Below are 24548 nucleotides of genomic sequence, written 5' to 3'. Positions count from 1 at the left end.
AATATATTAGGAAAACAAATATTAGGAAAAAAGTTGGGGCTGGTGGGGATGTGACTTAAGCGGTAGTGCGCTCGCCTAGCATGCATGTGGCCCGAGTTTGATCCTCAGCACCACATACAAAGAAAGATGTTGTGTCCGCTGAAAACTAAAAAGTAAATATTGAAATTCCCTTTCTCTCTCTCTCTCTCTCTCTAAAAGAAAAAAAAAAAGTTGCAGCCGAAATGACAAGATTTCAATACTGCTTTATAATTTTATAATTCAAGGTCCATACAAATAGAAAAAAAACAAAAACAATAAACCACTAAGCAAATTCCTTGAGTTCATTATATCAACACATTGAGGATTTAAATAAGTAAAGTTAGCAAGTTTGATAAGTTAACCTAAAACCATTTGATAGTTACAGGTTTAGATTTTTAGGTTAAGACCTTTTACCTAAAGATAAAGGTATATATCTGCATTAAAAAAATGAAGCAATAGTACTTAAGACAAAAGTTAAATATATCAATTTAGGTTATACATATACACACATATATATTATTCAGTAAAATAATATAAAAGTGACAAAATCATTATTGGTTACTTCAGTAGAAACTATGTATGTATGTCTATTTGGCATGTAGTATTTTCATTCAATAAGTGGAAAGGAAAATAAAAAGTTCATGGTATTGAAGACATACAAGAGGAGTGCATAGTTGCTAATAGGTCTATTTATATATCAAGAGTTTAATTTGCTCCAAATTTTGACATGACTAATTAAATTATCAAATGTCTTAAAATTCGTCTTTCTCTGTCCCCACACATCCTATCAAAAAGGTAAGCACCCAAATAAGTAAGTACTTAATAAATGTCAAGTTAATTGGAAAATGATGTAATGAAATCAAAACACAGTCCTTTAGAAAACATTTTATTTTCTTGGCACACAGAGATATAAATGACATTTGCCCACTAGATACAGCAGCATAGGACTAATATCAGAATGGATTACAATTCATATTACAATTTTGATACATATGATAAGTTTCATGTTTCCTTAATTACCTTTGAAAAGTTACTAAAATATCACAGCACACTGGTAAAAGTGGCAAGTTTCATTCTCATTTTGAAGGGTTCAGATTGATTTGGATTAATGAAAAACCAAGTATCAGACCATTGTCAAAATGTAATATAATAACAGCTTATCCAGTGTTGCACAGGAATGAAGCATTCTACATAAATATCCTTCAGTCAAATGGCATTTATCCTTCTAAAGTCTAAAAGTGTTACTTTAACTACCATGGATGGAATAATGCAGAACATGCCTTCTTCTTCTTCTTTGTCTTTTCCCCAATGTGTGTGTGTGTGTGTGTGTGTGTGTGTGTGTGTGTGTGTGTGAGAGAGAGAGAGAGAGAGAGAGAGAGAGAGAGAGAGAGAGAGAGATATGCGGGGGATCTAACCAAGGGGCCTTGCAAATTCTAAGCAAGCACTCAACTAGTGAGCTACATCCCTAGCTCACAACATGCCTTTTTAAACTTTAAAGCAGACCATGCATAATATGGCAATGTTCTTTCATTAATACTCCTAATTAAGAATGCAATATCCGAAAGATTTACCAAGATGGGTATTTCCCCTACAGTAGATAAACTAGCATATCTATTTTTTAAAAATCATCAACTTGTTATTTATTTGTTTATTTAGTCACATTTAACTGTAGCTGTCAGTTCTTGCTTTAGTTACTTATGCAGGTTTTCTGTTACCTTTCTTATTTCCTGTATTGTTAGGGTAGAGCAGCATAGCTACATAAACCTTGGATGAACTAATAGTTCCCTCAAGGAAGGTCGTTCTCCCCCGCCTCCGGTACTGGGGATGGAACCCAGTGGTGCTCTATCACTAAGCTACATCTCTAGTCCTTTTCATTTTTTATTTTGAGACAGGGTCTCACTAAGTTGTCTAGGCTGGACTTGAACTTGTGATCCTCCTGCCTCAGACTCCTGAGTTGCTGGGATAACAGGTATGGTTTTCTAGGCCTGGCTAAGGTCATTCCATTTATCTCCAAAGTTTAGAGGAGGTTATATACTGAGTAAGGGAGGGAATAAAGAAAAAAGGAAAATATGGAAATTCTTGTTTTTAAATAGTGGTCAGATAACTATCACAAGCTTCCTTGAATTTGTAGGACTTAATCTGCTCTAGGTTAGGTACCAGAAAATTAAGCTAGTGAAAACTATTTCTAAAGCAGGGTCAGCTTTGCAGAAGGGTGGGTAGGTAATCCTGCAGTAAACTGCATGAGCCTTTCAACATGGGCATTTGACATTTGATGCATTTATAGATTTTGGTACTAGAAGTTGTGCCTTGAATGCCTATCCTTATTTTCATTTCTTAGGTTGTTAGGTATATGAACTCTTGAGAAAAGTTCTACTGTATCATTATTTTATATATAAAAATACATATCCCTGAATAATATTAAATAGTAATGAAAGGATTTTTACAACTACTTTCTCCCAAACAAAAGTATAATGATATAATTAATTTACTCTTGAGAAAAAAAAATAGTAAAAAAAAATTCCATCTAGGAAATAAGTACTACTCAAAAATGTGAATTCTTATAAATGTTAAAAACCTTTTCACTTTTATGTCATTTTCAAGTTTAAGGTATCTTAAAATATGTTTCAAATTATTTTATTGGATTCAAGATAACTACTGAATTTGTATCTATACTTTTATTATATTAAGATTGTTGTCAGCCTGGGAATGTGGCTCAGTGGTAGAGTACTTCCCTAGTATGTATGAGGTCCTGGGTTTGATTCCCCAGTACCAAAAAAAAAAAAAAAAAGATTCTTCTGAATACTGAACTTGTCAATGTAGGCTTTCATTAACAGAAACCAGTATTTATTATGCTCTGTCAACAGACTTTTGCACAGAAACTAGAGAGAGCTATCAAGTTTTAAAAATTAATATAACATTCTTTTCTTCTTGAAAGTTCTCATAAATATGTCCAACAATTTCTATTTTGAAAATGTAAGTCATCTCATATAACAGGAAACTGGAACTTGAGGCTAATTTTACAACTGTTTTTAATGAAATCAATTTCTTAATGCTCTGTTTTTTTCCCATTCTATGTATCATTAGCACAGTCAGTTGTCTTTAATAAACTATTGACATTCATAACATTTGAAAACATATTGATACAACAGTGAAAAAATATTATCACAGTTTGAACGTCTGTGCTTCATTTATGAACATATACTGTAGAAATGTTGATAATTCTACATTCATGAAGCACTTCTGAAATATATATATTGAATAAGGTATTAAGAAGGCAGTCATAGGCCGGGTGCAGTTGTGCACGCCTGTAATCCCAGCAGCTCAGGATGCTGAGGCAGGAGGATTGCAAGTTCAAAGCCAGCTTCAGCAAAAGAGAGGTGCTAAGCAACTCCAGGAAACCCTGTCTCTAAATAAAATACAAAACAGGGCTGGCTCAGTGGTGGAGTGCCCCTTGAGTTCAATCCCCAGTACCAAAAAAAAAAGAAAGTCATAGTACATGGTGAGAATGTTAATTATCCACAGCCTGTTCAGTATGTATTGTTCCTGAATATATACAACAATTTAAAGATACTTTTCCATTTTCACTTTTGTAGAAAATTAAGATTATATAAGTTTTTTTCCTAACTCTGGATTTCAAGGAATACTTAATGAACTCAAAAGAAAATTCTGTTAGTAATCATATTTTTCTCTTATTCAAACTGAAAGCTATCTTCATACATTAAAAAGAAAAAAGATAAATCAATGCTTTTATAATCTTACCTAATAGGGCATCAATATTATAGGAAATATTTTTTTAAAAAACTTGAATTTGTATACATAGGCATTTGCATTATGATCTTGCATTGCATAATGGAGTTGTATATTTATTAAATATATCTGAACCAACTATAAATCATAAAGTGTTTCAAGAATAACAGCAATTGACCAGGCTTGTGTCTCACAGCTGAAAGGACAATACTGGCCATTCTCATTGGTCAGTTCTGGAAGTCCTTTCCAAGGGGATCTGAAAAACAGAAAGGATTTTTTATGAGACATAATCTAACACATTTTAACAATATAGTTAATAATTCATGTTTTTTGCCTTTTAGTACAGAAACAATCACTTGTAACAAAATAAACCAGAATATCCTAAAGATGTCCTTTTTCCTATTCCATCCTTGGGATTTATAACTTTCCAATGCAAAGGATCCTTCGACCTATTAGAAATATAGTAAACTCTCACCATTCCAGGCAATATAGGCATATTCTTTATTATAAGACTCAAGTTGTAATTATGTAGATAGTATGTGTGATTTGTGTGTGTGTGGTGCTGGGAATTGACTCCATGGCCTCATACATGCTAGGCAAGCACTCTACTTTTGAGGTACATCCCCATGTGTGATCTTGATATAACTGTAAAACTAAATAAAATAATAAACACTAGGAATTGTCACTGAGAAAAACTGACCATTTTCATTTTACTAAATAACAAATTTATATAGTATACACTTATGTTATAATATTTACTAATTTATATACATTACCTCATTTAATGCTCACCGTAACCCTATGATACATGAGCTAGAATTACTCCTTACTAATATAGAATTAAGCATTAATAAAGCTTAAAAAATGTGTTCTAGAACACAGACTATTATTGTATCTAATTTATTCTTAGTTTCAAAATACATCCTTAAATATGAAGCAAATTTCAAAAAAATAAAAATACAGAAATTTGTAATATTTCTTTTTAATTTTTTTTTGTTGTAGATAGACACATCTATTTGTTTTTTTATGTGGTGCTGAGAATTGAACCCAGGGTCTTGCACATGCTAAGTGAGCACTTTCCAGCTAATCCACAACCCCAGCTCATAATGTTTCTTTCTTAAGTGGGGATGTGAGAATATATTAATTTCCTTATTTTTCATTGGAACTCAGCTGTGTTACAAATATTCTTCTGTACATAGGAAATATTTCATAATTAAAATAGGAAAATAATTACATGAGATGGGTATGAGTTATTTTTGATAGGTATTATCAAAGAAGCTAGGTATTATATACATTTTTTAATAAAGGTATATGTACATGAACATATACCTTTATTTATTTTTATGTAGTGCTTAGAAATGAACCCAGTGCCTCACATGTGCTAGACAAGCACTCTACCACTGAGCTATGACCCTAGCCTGATATTATATTCCTTAAAAAAAACTATCAAATAGAAATGTAAAATATAGAAAAATTATTTAAATGTCTACAAGTATTAAAGTTACTTCAGAGCGAAATGCCAAATCTCTGAAGTTGGATAGTTGGGTAATCTGTAAGTGGTTGAACTATATTCCCCACATTCATGATTAGTTATTAGCAGATATGATTAGTTAAGATGAGGTTATATTGGGGTAAGGTGGGCCCTAATCCAATATGACTGGCATCCTTATACAGGAGAAATTTGGACACCAACATGCACACAAAAGGAATGTCCAGTGAAGACTGAAGGTTTGCTGTCACAGCCCTAATGACTTCAGAGAGAGAATGGCCCTGCCCATGCCTTGATTTCAGATTATTGGCTGCAGAAATTGAGACAATATCCTGTTGTTTAACAGCTTCTGTGAAGTCACTCAGTTTGTGGTGCTTTGTTATGGCAGCCCTGGCCATAACAAAGTCCTACTGATATTATGAAACAAAACAAGGTTATAAAATTACTAAAATTATAATATTATAAAACTATGCTGCTCACAATTAAATGTGCACACTAGTACATGGAACATACCCACACTAGTATAAAGAAGTCTCCTTTAATGAAAAATTCATCCCTAAATTCATTAGGAAGGCAGAACAAAGGGGGTATCTACAATAAGAGAGAGGAGGAGAAAAAAAGGAAAGGATAGTGTTATGGTTTAGATTAGGTGTTCTCCAAAAGCTCATGTGAGAAAATGTAAGATTCAGAGGTGAAATGGTTGGGTTATGACAGCCTTAACCCAAACAGTTAACTAATCTCCTGACAGGGACTAACTGGTAACTGTAGGCAGGGAGGGTGTACCTGGAGGAGGTTGGTCACTGGGAATGTGACTTTGGGATATATATTTTGTCCTTGAGGAGTAGAGCTCTTTCTCTGCTTCCTGCTGTGATGTCTTGAACTGTTTTCTCCACCACACCCTTTTGCCCTGATATTCAGCCTCACCTCAAACCCTAAGGAATGGAGTTGAGCCCCAAGGAATAGAGCCAGCTGTCTATAGACTAAGACCTCTGAAACAGTGAGCCCGCAAATAAACTTTTCCTCCTCTCTGCTGTTCTTGTCAGGTATTTTTGGTCACAGCAGAGAAAAAGCTGACTAAGATAGATTACAAGTACTTCAAAGCAAGATGTCAGCACTCAAGAGGTATAAGGTAGGAGGTCACAACAGGTGTGGCGGTGGTTGAGAGTAATCTGAATTCAAGTGATGTAAGGAAGGCACTTTCATGTAGAGGTTGCCTAGTGTGGAGTGTAAGACAATATGGGAAGGACATTTATGTCTCAGGACATCTGTTCAGGGGATGTCAGAGCCAGAGAAGGCACAGATAGTTTGAAAATATAAGGATGGAAAAATATATGTTGGTAACAAATAAAAGAAATCTGGAGTGCTATATTAATATTAAAGAAAGTAGACCTTGGAGCAGAGAAGTATCAGTGATAAGGAAGGTGATTTCATAAATGTTTATATACTTAATAATAGTGTTTCAAAACACCTGGAGCAAAAACATATACAACAGCACACAGAAACAAGTACAGCAGGAGATTGCAATATTCCTTTGTAAGCAATTCATAGAACAAGGAGATGGAAATCCCTTAAGGAATTTGAACATCAACCAACTTGAACCAACTTACATTTCTAGAACACGCCACCTAAGGATCGAAGAATATATATTCTTTTTTTTTTTTCAAGAGAGAGAGATTTTTTTTTAATATGTATTTTTTTAGTTTTTGGTGGACACAACATCTTTGTTTTGTATGTGGTGCTGAGGATCGAACCTGGGCCACATACATGCCAGGTGAGCACGCTACTGCTTGAGCCACATCCCTAACCCCAGAATATATATTCTTTGCAACTGAAAACAGATGAATTACCTAGACAGAAAATTCTGAATCATAACTATTATAAGTTTATAAGGATTTGAGTCACACAGAGTATATTCCTTAACTACAATAGACTCAATTTTAAAACCAATAATAGAAATAGCTCTGGAAAATTCATGAACATTTGAAAACTAAATAATAAATTTCTAAATAACCTATGAGTAAAAGATGAAATCAAAGGAGAAAACAGAAAGTACTTCAACCAAACTTAGAATAAAACCATGATTGGACCCAGTTATCCCACTCCTCTGTATATACCCAAAGATTCTGAAAAACAGCATACTACAGTGATATAGCTACCTCAATGTTTATAGCAGCTCATTTCACAATAGTGAAGCTATGGAACTAACCCAGGTGCCCTTCAACAGATGAACAGATAAAGAAAAGGTGGTATATACACACATGGAATATTACTCACCAAAAAGAAGAATGAAATTATGGAATTTTCCAGGTAAATGGATTGAGCTAGAGACTTATCATGCTAAGTGAAATAAATGAATCCCAAAAAATCAAAGGCCGAATGTTCTCTCTGATAAGCTAACACACAATAAGGGGTGGGGGAATAGAAAGTCATTGGATTAGACAAAGGGGAATGAAGGCAAGGCAAGGAGGGTGGAAATAGGAAAGACAGAAGACATTCCTTTTCTATGTTCATATATGAACACAACCAGTGTAACTCAACATCATACACAACTATAAGAATGGAAAGGTATAATCCATGTATGTATAATATGTCAAAATACATTCTACTGTTAAGTAAAACTAAAAAGAAAAAAGAAAAAATTTTAAGAAAAGGAAGTACTTCAATAAATGAAAATAAGTATACAACATATCAGAATTTGTAGACTATGATAAACTGATACTTAAGTGGAAATGTATATCACTAAACACCTGTATTAGAAAAGACAAGAGGCAACCAGGGTACACATCTGTATCCCAAGCTACTAAGGATGCTATTGTAGGAAAATCACAAGTTCAAAGCCTGCCTGGGCAGGGGATGTAGTTCACTGGTAGAGTGTGGCCCTGAGTTCAGAAATTAGTATTGCAAAGCAAAAACACTAACAAGAAATAAGCAAACAAACAAAATCCCTCGGATTTTTAGATAATGAGCATATTTAGGTGCTGGAAATAAAAGCCAGAGAAAGAGTAAACAGAGTTACTAGTGCAGTTAAGAGCACAGCCTGGAGGACCTGACTGCCTGGATCTTAGTAAAAGCTAAAGTAGATTACTTGCTGTTTGACTTTGTCCAAGTTACTTCACCTTCTTAACTTTGTTTACAAAATGAAGATAATTAATGATAGCTCATATCTGTCTTATTATCTTGTCTATATAACATATGTTAATATACCAGTCCTTGAAACAATCCAATCTCCAAAGATCCCATCTCACTCTATACAGATGAGAAAACCAAGCTTTAGAGAAGTTAAACAACTTCCTCATGGTCACACAGTAAGTAAGTGGACAAGTGGATAACAACAGTAATATGTGGTGGTGGTGGAGATGATGATGATGGTAATAGTAGCAATTTTACATAGTTGTTTGCATTAAATGAGTCATTTTACATACATACATTTAGAATAATGCCTACAACATGGTTAAGTGATCAATGAATATCATTTGTTGTTATTACCATTAGTTCTACCCTGTAAACAAGGGAAACCTAACACTGTTGGTACCATAAGATTTTTCAGAAAAAAGGAAAGCAATAGCCAGCTCAAAGTAGAGAATGTAAAGGAAGTCACGGGGTCTGAAAGGAGGAGAGATCTTGTTGAGTGGCTTTGCCAGAGTGGTGAGGGCGAAAGCCAGATGAAGGTGGTAATAGACTAAGTGGGTGGTCAAAATGGAGAAAGAAAAAAGAGGTTACTCCCAAAGGGGACATGGGCTGGTAAGAGAGACAGGACCAGGTTTGAGTTAATAACTATAGGAAGGGATTTTGTTTTAGAATGGGCTGACAGATATCTCTGTAGCTTCAGTAGAAAAGATACAGTGGAATACCAAGAGAAGATAATTAATTACTGAAACAAGGTCTCCTAACAGGTCTGAAGTGATGAGATGACAGGTAAAAGTAGAATGACCCCATGCATGCCAGATAGTCTTACTTTTAACAAATAAAAGGGAACAAAGAGAAAATAAATGCAAAACCCCCAGAAATAGTACAGGGCAATGACAGAGTTGGGCTTTCTGTGAGTATATTTAAGCTAATGAAAACCAATTTTCATGCAATATTTGCTGTGATAGTTTGAAGTCCCTTATGTTCTTGAAAGAGAGGGGATACAATTTATAACAATTATGTATAATTAGTCTGAGCAATAAAATGAAGGCATAATCTAGAATTTGAGAAATTAAGATAGACTTGATGAAATTTGTACCATTTTAGAAAAATATGTAACTCTGACACTGTTAATCTGCTAATAATTAGGACAAAGGAGGTGAGAAACTGTTTTTGAAATAACAGTTAAAAGGCCAATTCCAATATTTTAACTATAATTGGAACGTTTTTGAAAATTGTTTATATATATATATATATATATAAACTAGTTCAAAAGGCCTGATTCAAATATTTTTGTTTTTTGTATTTATACTTTGCTAATCACATTCTAAAAATACGAGCTAAATTTTGAAAATCAAAGACTATTCCATATGTTCAAATCATACAATATCAAATCCTTAGCTTTAAGTAACTTACTACCTAAAGTAATGAAGGGAAGGTAAAATTTCCATGATGGACTCTCACATGTTAAAGAAGAAAGGTTTCAAGCTTAATTGGGATACCTAGAGCACAGAGAAATGAATCCTAAGGAAACCTAGCTTACCTAATATCTAATGAACTGAGGACACACCAGTTATAGACATTACATGCCCATGACAACTTACCTCTCAAGATGAACATAATGTCGAGAAAGAACGTTTTTAACCAAAAACATTGTCTTTGCACTACACTCCGGACCCATCAATTTGGAAAAATGTAACTTTGCACGAAGAAAATATCCAACAGGCCATAGCCATTCCTGAAAAAAGATAATTTAAAAGTAAAGGAAAGAAAAAGAACTGTGAATATCTAAAACTATTTGAAAAATAACTGAAAACTCAGAGAAAAATGAAATTCTTACAGGTCCTTGGTGATAATTGAAACCTCTAGCAAGATTGTAGTTGTCATTGTCTAAGGCATTGTCATATATTCCACAGTAAACCATATCACTGCAAAATGATTGGAACTTAAGTTAAATAAAAGAAGCTCAGATATCATAGAAAGCATTAAAACATTTCAGTAGCAATGTTAAGAGAAATAATCATGTTATCTTCCAATTCATAGAATAAGCTCAGAATTAAAACATAATTTAACCTTAAATAAGAATATAATGAGTCCAGAGGACTTTAGCGATGTGTTCAGAAATGATTAACAAATACTGACTAATATAAAAAATATTAAATATTCAGGTATCTTGCCTTCCAGGAGTTAGCTTGACACTAACCATTGGTTTAAAGTCAAGTATTTCAAAAGGTCTCTAATATATGAATAATAATTGAAATGGCCATATAATAAATTGAATTACTAAGTATTATAGATAAGGTTTTACTGGTTATAGATTATAAAGGTTGTTTTTGAAACTTCTCCATGAAGTTATTTTAAAATCATATTTGGCATATCATCAGACTACAAATAGCAATTCAACATACATTCTGATAGTATGTAGAATTTATAACATATTTATGCAGCAAATAATATTACAAAATTATTGCAACAGATAATACAAGGGCAATGTATACTTGATTGAATTTAAATACAAAGGTTTTTTTTTTAAGTAAGATAGATGTGGCCACGAAAATAAACTTTGTGTTTTAGTTTTGATCAGTGCTTCTTAACTACTCTGAAAATATGAGAGTCTCAGAATTTAGTTAAGAAAAAACATATAAAATTTTGCATCTCGTGATGGAAATGAGTACATAGTAAAGTAGGAAAATTCTACAAAGGTGAGGTTCTGTCATCAATTCATACAGAAAGCAAGTTGATAACAACTATCAAGTTTTAAAGAAAAATCATAAAGGAAAAAGAGCAGGGTTATTAGAAACTCGAGGAAAAAAAACCAAAGTTGGAAATGACAAGAAACACATGATGGCATAAACCCACAACTGTAAAATAAAAATGAAATCATTTATGGATATAAGTAAAAAGAGTAGTATAATTACAAAGAAAGGATGGAGAAGACTAATATTGAGAACAGAATTAAATCCTCACCTGTCATCACTATATGTGAATAATAGCTAATAATTAAAATATCATAAAACAGCAGCATATACTTTTTTTTTGGAAATGTGGAAATAGCTATTAGTAGGAACAATATAAAAAATAATGACCACCTTTCAGGAATAGAATTGAGGTGAAGAAAGGAAGCAAGGGAATGATTTTTTTTTTTCTTTGTGTGGTGCTGGGGATTGATCCCATGTAATGTTTTGCATAAATTCTCTCAGGTATATGCCCATATGGTCCAAATTGTACAAAAATGCACAGATAGATCAGATGATAATCATGCTTACTTCTAGATAAAGGGGTTTAAAGTAATTTCATGTTTTTCTTTATATATCTGTAACTTCTAATGTTTATAATAATCATTTACCACCTTTATGATAAGAAAAATGCACATCAGAAAATATTCATGGCATTAGTTTAAAAACTAAAACTCTAATTGATTATTGAATACAGAATAAGACAGAGGCATTCTGAATATTGATGCTTAATGAAAGTACAGATGATGCTTTTAAAAACTCAGTCTGAATAAAATTTTGGAGATGTTATCGATAAGAAAAATTAATAGCTGGTGTTAATATATTTGGATTAAATATAATACTAACAACATTCTTAATATTACATTCCAACTTACTCTGGATCTAAAGTTTTCATGCCAAGGGGACCAAGTAATTTTTTTTCTGCGATCTCCAATGCTCTCCATGCTTTTTCTGTAGTAAACAACTCAGGGGCCTAATGAATGTCAAAAACAAACATACAACTTTTTCACATCACAGAAGAATTACTTTCCACCTACATATACAAATCATCATCTGGGAAAAGAATGAATATATTTAAAAATACAGTGTGGGCAGAATTTAAGAGTAGATGCCTAACCAGATTTATTTCCATGAGGCTAACTTGGAAGCATTGTTCTAGGCCTTAGAAGTTAGGAAAATGTGTGGGTATTCTTCAAAAATGTACTAGATCAATAGGAAGTTGCCATAGTTATTAGGAATATAGAACTCACTTCAACTCATGTAATTGATTCTTTATAATACTTACAAGAGTTTCCTTTAAGGTATATCTGAACCCACTTTCTGCTTCTAGGATCATAATAAAATGTAGAACAGAGTAAAGTTACTTGTGATACAGAGAAGAAGGAGAGGAGGATCTGCATTAATTTTGGTGGTTGACCTACAGTTAATGTTAATAATTAATAAATCAAATGCACATTGAACCAAAGTTGTTCTGTGTGCCTGTGTGTTTTTCATTGTACTGTAATTTATAATACCATGTTTAGTTATGTTTTTGACAAAATGGAAACAGGTAGGCAGGCATGGACAAAAACAAACCACTATTTTATTGCCCTCATAGTTTAGGCAGAATTTAAAAAGGAGACACTCTAGAATCCTTGGCTATACATAATTTATTAATTAAGTTATTCCTGGTAATTCACTACTCCAGAACTTCCCATTTAGCATGCTGAGGCACTGGTTGTGGCACAGATGACTGGAAATACAGACATCTTTAGCTTTCAGGACAAGTGGGTGGGTGAGGGGCTCATTGAAGCGGCTGGATTTGGCATAAACAGCAAAATCCAAGCACAGTGACTTGCACAAATATCATTTTCTAAATGTATTCAGGATGTAAAAAATACATCAAGAAAACACTTCATTGATCATCTTCCATTGTTTTCTATTTTTTGATACTGATTGGTAAATGTTAAAGGTGATAAGCAGACCTTTTTAATTATAAAAGACTATATAAAACTAGTAAGCAATATCCTTTTCTGCAGTTCAACGAAAACAGTATAAAATAAAAAAATAAATTAAGTAAATTCTATTACAATAAGGACAGTAACAAACACTTCACTTACCACGACCATTGCTATGGTAAAATTAGGCCTGAGCTGGTAGTCACACCAAGGACTTGAAGCTCCATAACTGTCTTTGTATATGCCACGTTTGTGAACTAGATTTGGATGCTTCTCATTAGAATCAGAAGGATCTTCTGAAACATGAAACAGTTTTTCAAAGTTGTCTTGTATTTTTCTGTTCCATTCTTCATATGAGACTGTTACAACTTTCCCTGGAAAATGATGAAAAGACATGGCAGTTTCAGACATTTAAAGCAATTCAAACTTCTAATAAGAGCCAAAAAGTCGTATTTAGTACACTTATTACTTTTTATCTACTAGGAAGAAATAAATTGTCTACTTTTTGAAAATGTAGCTAGCCTAAATTGAGATGTGATATAAAACATTTACTGGATTTCAAAAACTTAGTACTTCCCAAAATATAAAATAGCTCAGGAATAATTTTATATTGACTACATATTGAATAATATTTCACAAACATTATCTTAAATGAAACATAATTAATTTCATCCATTTCTTTTTACTTTTAACAAATGAATTAGAAAATTTTAAATTATTTATGTGGCTCAAATAATATTTCAATGGGACAAAATTTTCTCAAAAAAGATGTAAAGATTTCAAAATTGTTCATGAAAATAGAACCTGTTCACAGTCACACTAAGATAAAAGAAAAGCACAATAAGGCAGTAACTATGTTTTCTTACCTCAGTTTAAACTGCTATCAAAAATATGGTTAGTAACTAGATTTGCTACAATTTCCATAGAGTAGATTAATGATTTTTCTTCTTGAAATTTATGGTTTTCTAATATTAGCTAACTGCATCAAATGATGAGTACATACTTAAAAATACAGACAGTATTAGAAGTTTCTTTGTAAAGAAAAGGAACAGCTTACCATGTCTTTTTACTCTAAGTTCATGATAAGGAAAAATATTTTTTTTGGATAATTCCAGCAACCAACGAACGGCAGATTTACACAAGCCCACAATTTCCACAGCAGACCCATCTCTAAAATTAAAAGTAAATTTTATTCTCTAATTAGGATTCATTTAGGCTCTATTTTAAGAAGGTATTCAATAAACAATTCTGATGAATAGTATAACCATTTCATTATAAAAGCAACTATCTACTAAGAAATCCTAACTTTATAAGGAATATATAATTTTGCTGGGGACTGCAACCAGGCCTCACCCAAAAAGTGTTCTATCTGGAAGCTACACCCCTCAGTCCAGTAGCAACTATTTTAAAATTATTTTTTAGATAATTCTGACTGAAGATAAAATTTGAAGAAAAGAGCTTCTCAGCTTAATATAGTACAAGAAGCTATTTGTTGATAGCTTCTGAAATAAAAAAAGAAAAATGACAAATTCTGGGACAAAAGTTTAAAGAATTAGGAAGAAAAAAGATTCCCTTTTTATGAAGTGAAAAGACTTCATAAAAGACAGAACAACTGATGGTTGCTCATATTTACAAAAGATATGCACAATGAAATATTGACCATTGGAATAATAGATCATAAGACTTGATTTTGAAGTACTTGCAGAAGCTAAAACTTTGATAATTTCTAAAAAAAAAAAACAGAGAGCTTTGTTATATAACTTCTATCAAAAGGAACATATCTGCATGACAAGGAGAAAGAAAGGATGAGTCAGAAAATAGAAGAAAGGAAGAGAGGCAGATTTTTATTGATTTACTATGAAGAATACATCATTAATAGAGTAAAAGATTCTACAAGTATGTGTTTTTAAAAACTAAAATGGTAAATTAAAAGGGCATAATTAGGGGCTGGGGTTGTAGCTCAAGTGGTAGAGTGCTCCCCTAGCATGCCTGAGGCGCTGGGTTCGATCCTCTGCATGACATAAAAATTTAAAAAAAAGGTATTGTATCCACCTACAACTAAAATATATATATTTAAAAATATTTTTTTAAAAAAGGGCATAATTACAAAAGCACTTTAAAATAAACAGTACCTTGGAGTGGCTGGGATTCCTCTGTTTCTAGCTCTGTCACTTTCTCCCATTTTATCCATCCATGTGCCACAATTTAAGCGATTTCCTCCATAAATAAATCCTGTTTTGTCATCAACCCCTACAGTTATATTAAAACCTAAAAAACCCAAAACATGTATAAAACAAATGTTCTATAACTGGTACATATTATATATAGCAAATGAAAATTAATATTTTATTTAAAATATTTATACAATTTATAGGAATATAATAAACCAGGACAACTATTCTGAAGATCAACTTGGTAATATCTTAAAAATTAGAGACGTAAAATTGAACAGTAATTACATTTCTTTCTAAATATACTCTAGGGAAATCCTTACTTCTGTGTACATGGAGATGCTTATAAGAATATTCATCATTACATTGCTTTTATCAGCAAAAAAATAAGCCACTCAGTAGAGGAATGATTAAATGCTGTTTATATATGGGGAAACACTCTATATCATATAAAATTAAAGAAGTAGATTTATGTGAACAAAAATACCCAAGACAAAATAATTGAGTAAACAAGTCATAAAAGGAGATGTATAATAAAAACTTTTTCTGTAAAAGCTTAAAACAGATAATACTAATGTATACAACTATTCATGTCTATCTAGTCTATGTGAAACTCATGAAATTATCCACGTATTTGTGTATAATTTTAAAATACATCAAATATTTACACAGTGTATATGTTATAGTACACTGAATATATACAACACAACATAGATCACATGTACTTTGCATATACTTGAATACACACAAAAGTCTAAAGCATTAAAAATATACATGAAAATAGTGAACCCTGATTATAAGATAGTCATTAATTCTAGAGAGGAAAGGAAGAAAAGGAGAAATGAAGCTTTGGATATACCTGATATGGTTTATTTCTTTTCAAACAAAAACAGAAAGATCTGAAGAAAATATAACCAAATGTTAATATCTGCTTAATTTGAGTAATAAGTTTGAGGTAGAATTTATACCACTATCTGTAAGTTGAAATGAAAAATGAAATTAATTCAAAGATATCACAAAATATGTTCTTTAAATATAAAATCTATTTCTATTGATTTACTGAAGGATAAAAGAAGGATTAAAGAACTATAAGTGATTGTTAGCAGCTAACTTGGGTTAACAGGGTTAACATTTGAATGTTACTGCTAGAAATAATAAATTAATGATTTTAAATTAATATATAAAATGTAATTTTGAACGTACAATATTTGCCAATGAGTTTAGTGAGTTACCTAGAAACTCAAAGGTTCATTACATTATATTAAAAATGGTGCCATTATATTAACATATTAATATATTTAAAATGTAATATTATATTTTAAAATCATAAATTATAAAACCATAATCATATTTTAAAATCAAGACATATATTTCCTTCTAATATTTTTATACACTAATATTTTTATAAATGGCTTATATCCAAATATTTTTATTTACTAGATTTCACATTTGTGTGTCATAGGTATAATTTTGTAATTTTTTTCATTTTGGTCAATATAAATATTTTATGTTAATTGTAAAGGCTGTTTCTTCCTTTTATATAATTATAAATGATGGTATGATCAATATCATATAATGTGACTTTTTTGTGTGTTTTAAATTATTTCATAGGCTAGATACCTAGGATCACATTAAATTAATAAAAACATAAATATTTTATATCTCTTTTTTATTTATATGACGCGGAATGCATTACAATTCTTATTACATATATACAGCACAATTTTTCATATCTCTGGTTGTATACACAGTATAGTCACACCAATTCATATCTTCATACATGTACTTTGTATATTAATGATCATCACGTTCCACCATCATTAATAACCTATGCCTCCTCCCTTCCCTTCCAACCCTCTGCCCTATCTAGAGTGGGATAGGGAGCAGGAGCATGGGAAGAATATTTTATATCTCAATAAATACATTTGTAAATTTTCTTTCTTTTTTTTTTGGAGAAAGGGTCTCACTAAGTTACTTAGGGCCTTACTAATTTGCTGAGGCTGGCTTTCAACTGACAATCCTCCTGCTTTAGTCTCTCAAGCCATGGGATTATAGGCATGCGTCACCATGCCTGACTGTAAATTATTTTAAAAAAGGAATGCCATCACAAATTGGTGTGAATTTACTTAGTATACAACCAGAGATATGAAAAATTGTGCTCTATATGTTTAATAAGAATTGTAGTGCATTCCACTGTCATATATAAATAAAAAAATAAAATAAAAAAGGAATGCCATCAGTAGTATATAAATACTTCTCAAAACTAAACATTTTTGTTTTTGTTTGAATGGATCCCTCCCCACAAATTTAAAAATTGTAATCCTGGCCTCCAGTGCATCTGAATGTGACTTTATTTAGAAACTGAACTTCACAAAGGTAATCAAGTTACAATGGTCATTAGGGTGGACCCTAATCCAATCTAACTGGTATTTTTATAAGAGGAGATTTGGGCACAGATATATACCCAAAGGGAAGATGATGTGAACTATAGGAAGAATGCCATGTGAACATGAAGATCCCATACTAAATAAAGAGAGAGGCTTGGAACAGATTTTCCCTCACAGCCTTTTTGAAAGTTGCCTTTTCTCTTCACCCTTGAATAGATCCAGTATTTGATGAAACTCATGAAAGTGGGTGGTAACTGTTTTGCCCCTTCTCTTTTCTAGGGTGCACTCTACATGTGACTATGATTTCCAAGGAAATTTGTTTGCTATTTGCTGGGTTTTTTTGGGGGGAGAGAAAGAAGGGAATTAATTTCTAACTTCTTCCACTGATAAATAAACCACATGGATTGAGTTTGTAATTAAAAAACATTTTTTGCCTGTCAGTCATTGTCTTATATACTTAGCACAGATTTGCAATTCAAAAATGTATGGCCTTCTTGGAACTCAGCTGTAGACTTGGCACATAGCGGTGTGGTGCCAGAAGACAGATGCCTACAGAACGACTGGCAACCTTTCAGGTTTGAGAATGTAGGCCTGCTTCATTAAGAAGCCAAGGATGTAGAGAGAATACTTACCAACACGGGGAACAGCCAGGGTAAGTCCTTTATTTCTGTTTGGCATATAAAGACCCTCTATCCCATTGAGATTCTCTAATGAAAATCATGGAAACAGTCTGGAAGAGAATCTCTGTAAGTTTTAAGAGGTTTTTTTTTTTTCTTCCAGCTTATTTTGGTTGTAATTTCTAGTTTTGAAAAATGTTAGATGGAAAATTTCATTTTAGAATTTTGAAATTCTGATACACATACAACATGGTTGAACCATAAAAAAATTATGCTCAATGAAATAAGCCAGAAACAAAGGGCAAATATATTATTATTTCAATTATATGAGGTACACAGATTATGATTTACATGTGCTGGAAGCTTTAAGAGGTGTGGCCTGATGAAGGTGGTTGAGTCACTGGAGACATTACATTGGAAAAGATCAACGACGCCTTTCAGAAGGGGTTAGGTTCTAAAGAATAAGAATGATCGTGACCCCTAAATCTCTGCCTTTCTTTCTTGTCATGAGATCTCCCACACACATAATCTCTCCCACTATGAGGTTATCTGGCATGATGTGATATAACCAAGAGGGTCCTCACCAGAGGCCAAACTCAACAGGACTGCTTCAGGTTATACTTTCGGCCTCCAAACCTTTGAGCTAAAAAAAATATTTTTCTTTATAAAGTGGCCTGCCTCAGGTATTTTGTTATAGCAACAGACACTGGAGAAATACATTCAAATAATTAAATACATAAACACAGAAATTAGAATAGCAATTTTTAGGAGCTGGGGAATGAGTACTTATTGTTTACTGGGTAGTTTCTGTTTGGGATGACAAAAAAGTTCTGGAGATGAATAGTAATGATGGCTACACAACAATGTGAATGTAGTTAAAGCCACTGAACTGCACAATTACAAATGGCTAAACTGGGACATTTTATAATAAAAATTTTAAAACAATATTTTTTAAATGCTTAACAGTCAAAAAACCAGTAATCCAATTAGAAAATAAGCAAAAGACACAATTAGGGAAGATCAATGGCAAATAAGTACATGAAAAGATGTTTAATATTAGAGAAATGCAAATATTGTATAGCAGTCTACACAACCATTAGCACTTCTTTGAAAACAAAACAAAACAAAACTCCATAACAACAAATGGTGATTCGGTGTAGATGAAAATCAACCAGAATGGTACCATTCTGGAACATTGTTTTGCAATTTCTTATAAAAAAAATCAGGCACTCATTATATGACTGATTCATATCCTTGGGCATTCCCTGAGAAATGAAACATATGTGTCATGTAAAAATCTACATATGAAATATTAATATTAGTTGTATTAGTAAAAATATGGAAGTACCTAAATGTCCTTCAGTGGATGAATGGTTAAATAAATTCTGATATCCCTAAGAGGGAATACTATTCAGCAACAAAAAGGAATAAACTACTAATGCATGCAACCGCTTAGATGGATCTCGGGGGCATTATGATTAATGAATAAAACCACTCAAAAGGTTATATGCAGTATAATTCAATTTACATAACATTCCCAACATAATAAAATCATATATAGAGAGAACTGATTAGCAGTTGTTACAGTTCAAGTGTGGCAGTAGAGTGGGTAGGTGTTAACTATAAAGGCGAACAGACACAAAGACTTTTGTGGTGATGGATTAGTTCTGTATCTTGATTGTGGTAGTGGTTACATAAAGTTATACATGGAGTCACATTTCACAGAGCTACATGCATACATATATGCAAGTGTGAGCATATATGCACAAACAAACAGACACACAGATGAGAAAATGTAAAAACTAGAAATCAAATCAGGTTTAGTTAACAGTTAATAGGCTAGTTAACAGTATCACACTAATGTCAATTTCCTAATGGTACCATACTTCAGTGATATAAGACATCCCCATTGGGAAAAGCTGAGGGAAACTGGGAGAATGGTTCATGGTTCTCCATGTATCACTTTTTTGCAAACTTTTATAAATCTCAAATTCTCTGTAAACTATAAAGTTAAAAAATTGATACGCATGGCATTTGCTATTAGATGGATAGAGCTGGAGAACAGCATCTAAGTGAAATAAGACCGATCCAGAAAGTCAAGGGTATACTGTTTTCTTTCATATGCAAAAGCCAGAAACAAGGAAAAAAGAAAAGGGTACAGATCCCATGAAAATTGAAGGGAGATCAGTGGAGCAGAGGGGGAGGGAGACAGGATGGGAGAGGAACAGTAGAATGCAATTGACCAAATTATGATTTTCACCTTTATGTACATCTATAAATCACCAATTAAAACTATATAAATAAATAAATAACCAGTAGAGTAGAGGAAAGGGAATATGGCGGCGTGAACACGAGTGGAGGGAATAGGGGAAGAAAAGAAGAAGTACTAGGGACTGAAGTGGAACAAATGGTTGTGTGACTATCTCAAAATGAACCCAAAATTATATATAACTATAATGCACTAACAAAATATTAAAATGACATATAAATAAAATAATACATGTTTTATAAAAATAAATATACAATAAATGCATTAGAACGATTCTCTAAGAGAAATAGGGGGAAAATGAAACAATTAGCCTTGCATTGGCTAGTAGTGATTGTGTACTATAAAATAAGGAAGAAGAAGTTAAAAGTTTATCAATTTTAACTTGATATACATATATCCTTTTTGTAAAAACTGTTTTATAGGAGTCTAAGCCAAAGAGAGAGACCAGGGAAAAAATCGTACTTTGCCACTTAGTAGCTCTGTGGTTCTGGGCAGGCTACTCTTCAGTTTTCTCATTTAGTAGAAGTGAAAACAAAATAACTTGTTCCAAATGTTCTTGGGAGTATTAAATTGGAACAACATAGGTTAAGTAGTTAGCACAATGCCTACCAGATAATGATTCAATTCATGGCAATTAATATTGATATTATTGGGGCTGAGGATGTGGCTCAAGCCGAGGCACGCTTGCCTGGCATGCGTGCCTGGGTTCAATCCTCAGCACCACATAAAAATAAAAATAAAGATGTTATGTCCACCAAAAACTAAAAAATAAATATTAAAAATTCTCTCTCTCTTTAAAAAAATATTGATGTTATCATTATAAATTGTAACCATCAATATTACTGTTAATATTGGCTGATTAGAATGACATAAAATTTCATATTTCCTCTAGAAACTAAAAACTAGGTGAGATCAGAAACAGTATTATCTTTCTCATTGCTACATCCTAAGGTTTTTCACCCATTACTGCAAAGTGAGAGAATGATTACAAGGTTTAATTTCTCTGTATCAGTGAATATTCACTATGGAGTTAAAATTCCATACCTTCGTCCTTCATGTTTCGATCTATCTGTGGTCCAGCATTCCTTTCTCGGAACTGTATACCTTGCATGTGTCTTTGCATGGCTTCCTGTATTACTTCAAACAATGGCTGATCCTGTTTGAGACAGAATGGATGTGACTTCTATTAGAAACTACATACTTATCGTCTCCTAAATCCCACAACTTACATAATATGAAAACACATACTTTTCTTTGGAGGGAGAAATAAGGATTGGAGTAGGCCCAGGGAAAGGCAGCAGCTCCCACTACACAAAATAATACAATCTGTCATATGAATATTTAACATTAGTAGTTTTAACTATTCAGGCCTGTGACAAAATAATTTGTAATTTTGCAGATAGGTGAAATGATGAGCTTGAATAGTTTCTATCAGAACAATAAACAATAGTGAGTTTAGCTTGTCATTTATCACCTAAATATTCTTACTCCTCTGCACACATAGGTAATAGTGATTAAATTATGTGCAAAAGTGGTACTCTCAAACATGGGAATCTATGATGACTTCAGAAAATATCCCAGTGAATGTAAAGAGTCCACAGATAATTTTCTCTGTCCATATTAATAATAAAGTAATACTTAGGATGACATATAGGGAGATATATAATTATATTTTTAAAAAATAAGGTGAAGCATATAAACTAAAAGTGAAATTTAGAGTCCTTGTATATTTGATTATACTTTATACTTTATTTTTTAAAAAACCTGTAAATAAATCTGAATCTATCATATAAAAATTCTTGATATAGTTATAAAATGTATGAAGCACATAAAAATACTGTGCAACTTTTACCAAATTTTGAGAAAATAAATAGATCTAAAATAAATACCTACTTGACAACATTAACCCATGTAGGACAATGGAACATAGATAAAGAATTATTTTTTGACATGTGTTTTTTGAGTATTTCGTGATAAATATAAACATCATGGGGACACAAACATGCTAGCCCTGAAGCAGTTTTCACCACCCCTGAAGTCTTATACTGAACACATGATAACAAAAGCAGATCAGAAGTGACAAAAACATAGTATTATTGTACATTCCCTATTGGGGAAAAACACTCAAAAATGTTTATCAGTTCAACATCGTTCACAAGATAGACTCTGAACTACCTGGATTGGTTGAAAAAGCCCTCTACACCTGATTCACCCTTTCCATATTCTCTCACTACCCTCAGGTGTTTTACACAGAAATTGAAAGTAGGCTGAGCAGTATGTCCTAAACTGTCCTTCAACTCAATATGCTTCACTGTACCTTTCATCTTTCAAGTCTTCCCATAATCTCCCACAAACTCTCCTATAATCCTACTCACATTTTAAGAGTCCATTTAGGTGAAATTTTAGCTACTTTATAAGTCTTCCTCCCTGAGTCCCACCTACTACTCCTCTCTCCCTTGTATGAGACTGCATAGTACTACTTGTCCATCTTTGCAATGACCAGGTTTATGTGGACACATCATCTCTTCTACCTTGTTAGGCAAGGAGCAGTTTTATGTTCACTGTATATTAGGAAATAAGTCATATTTCAAGAAAAATGTTTTAATAAATTCTCTTTACCAGTGTGCCAGCAGGCAAAGGAGCAGAATCATCTGTTGGATACATTCTGGAAACTGGGCACTTGAGAATGTCTACACCATTTGGAACCATTTTACAGTAATCCTGAATACACTGGAGCCACCACCACACAGCATCCCGGCAATTGTATCTGGCATAAGTTCCTTCACCGAGGAGATTAGGAATGAGACCATGCCTCAGGGTACCAGCAAACGCTAAAATAATATTCCTAAACAACAGAATTGAATGGATCATTTGAAATGAAAACATACTATTAAAAACTGAAGACAAACATGTTCACTTTTGGTGACTGTGTCATGGAAGTATTTTCTCACTTGTCCTTATTTCTTTTTGTATATATTTTTAGAAAGCGATCATAATATGATAAACAAGCACTGAATTGAAAGTAAGAGATTTTGGTTGCAGCTCTGGCTTTTTCTCTAACAATTTGTGACTTTCCCTCTTTGGAACAGTTTTTTCATCTGTGTAGTCAGGGATTGGGCTATGTGATTTTAAAGTTCCTTATAGCTCTAGATTCTACTTTTGAAACCCATAGTATTTCAAAATCAAGTAATTATTAGGCACAAACTTTTATTTTATAACATTCCAAAAGCAAAGCAAATATATAAGAAAACTGATGGCTAGAAGCTGACTTTAAAAAAACTACTCAATTTTAAAAATTGGTATTTAAAATTTAAAATAGTATTCTACTATCATACACCAAATGAGTTGTAAGATTTGGTGTATCTCATTTGTAAGATGGAGTTTTGTTCTGGAAAGATCATAAAATTAAGAAATAAAATGGCTGAGGTCTAAATCCTAGCTTTGCCAACCTGTATGATCTTGGAAAAAGCTATTTAAAAATATCTAGTCTCTTTAACTAAAACATTCAGAAATTTTATTAATTCTATGTTTCAGTTTAATGTTTGTCCAGTAATAGTACAATAGGAAAGTTTTGTTTTCTAAAATACAAGAGGGTCCGTATGCACATGACATTCCCAATTAATAAAAGATGAGAGTTCTAGCAATCTTGACTATCCAGATAAATGTCATACACATGAAAACTGAATAAAAAGATTTCTGATCCATGAATACCTCTACAAAGAGAGGAAGGAAAACCACCCCTGTGGTACAGATAGTCAAAATAGTTGTTCCATTTCGCATATCCTAACCAGACTTCCAGTTGGTGATTTCTACTTAGATGATGTCAATACAGTTTCTCCTACCAACCTTGCCCTCTCCATCCCCAGGTTAAGATTCAGGGGGTCTGCCATAGTCACAAAGAATAGGCATTTCTAACAAGTTCTCAGATGATGGTGTTAGTACTGGTTTGTGGAACATTCTGAATCACACTGCTGCAGAATTTTCTTTTCAACCTCCAATAAATTCATTTATATTATTGTGTGACATAAGAAAAGATCATTTGAATCTGGAAA

At 32.6% G+C, this 24548-nt stretch overlaps 1 protein-coding gene across 2 annotated transcripts in view; it reads right to left on the bottom strand.

Annotated features, from left to right (window-relative positions):
* Positions 1-888: 888 nt before the first annotated feature.
* The window catches only part of LOC120890846 (glycogen debranching enzyme), a 66364-nt gene continuing 42704 nt past the window's right edge, over positions 889-24548 (bottom strand). The window contains exons 26-34 of one of the 2 annotated variants that reach the window (XM_078026806.1): positions 23116-23341; positions 21541-21652; positions 15185-15320; positions 14110-14222; positions 13215-13426; positions 11991-12088; positions 10221-10308; positions 9985-10118; positions 889-4021 (exon numbers count right to left, since the gene is read on the bottom strand). In XM_078026806.1, coding sequence (XP_077882932.1) covers positions 3904-4021; positions 9985-10118; positions 10221-10308; positions 11991-12088; positions 13215-13426; positions 14110-14222; positions 15185-15320; positions 21541-21652; positions 23116-23341 — 1237 coding nt within the window. In that variant the 3' untranslated portion in view covers positions 889-3903. Of the gene's footprint in view, positions 4022-9984; positions 10119-10220; positions 10309-11990; positions 12089-13214; positions 13427-14109; positions 14223-15184; positions 15321-16082; positions 16123-21540; positions 21653-23115; positions 23342-24548 lie in introns of those variants that run through there. The other variant, XM_078026807.1, reaches the window with a different exon arrangement.

The sequence above is a fragment of the Ictidomys tridecemlineatus genome, chromosome 11 (assembly GCF_052094955.1).
Source record: "Ictidomys tridecemlineatus isolate mIctTri1 chromosome 11, mIctTri1.hap1, whole genome shotgun sequence".
NCBI lineage: Eukaryota > Metazoa > Chordata > Mammalia > Rodentia > Sciuridae > Ictidomys > Ictidomys tridecemlineatus.
Note: the sequence above shows the minus strand (reverse complement) of the source record. Positions and strands in the feature narration are given on the sequence as shown.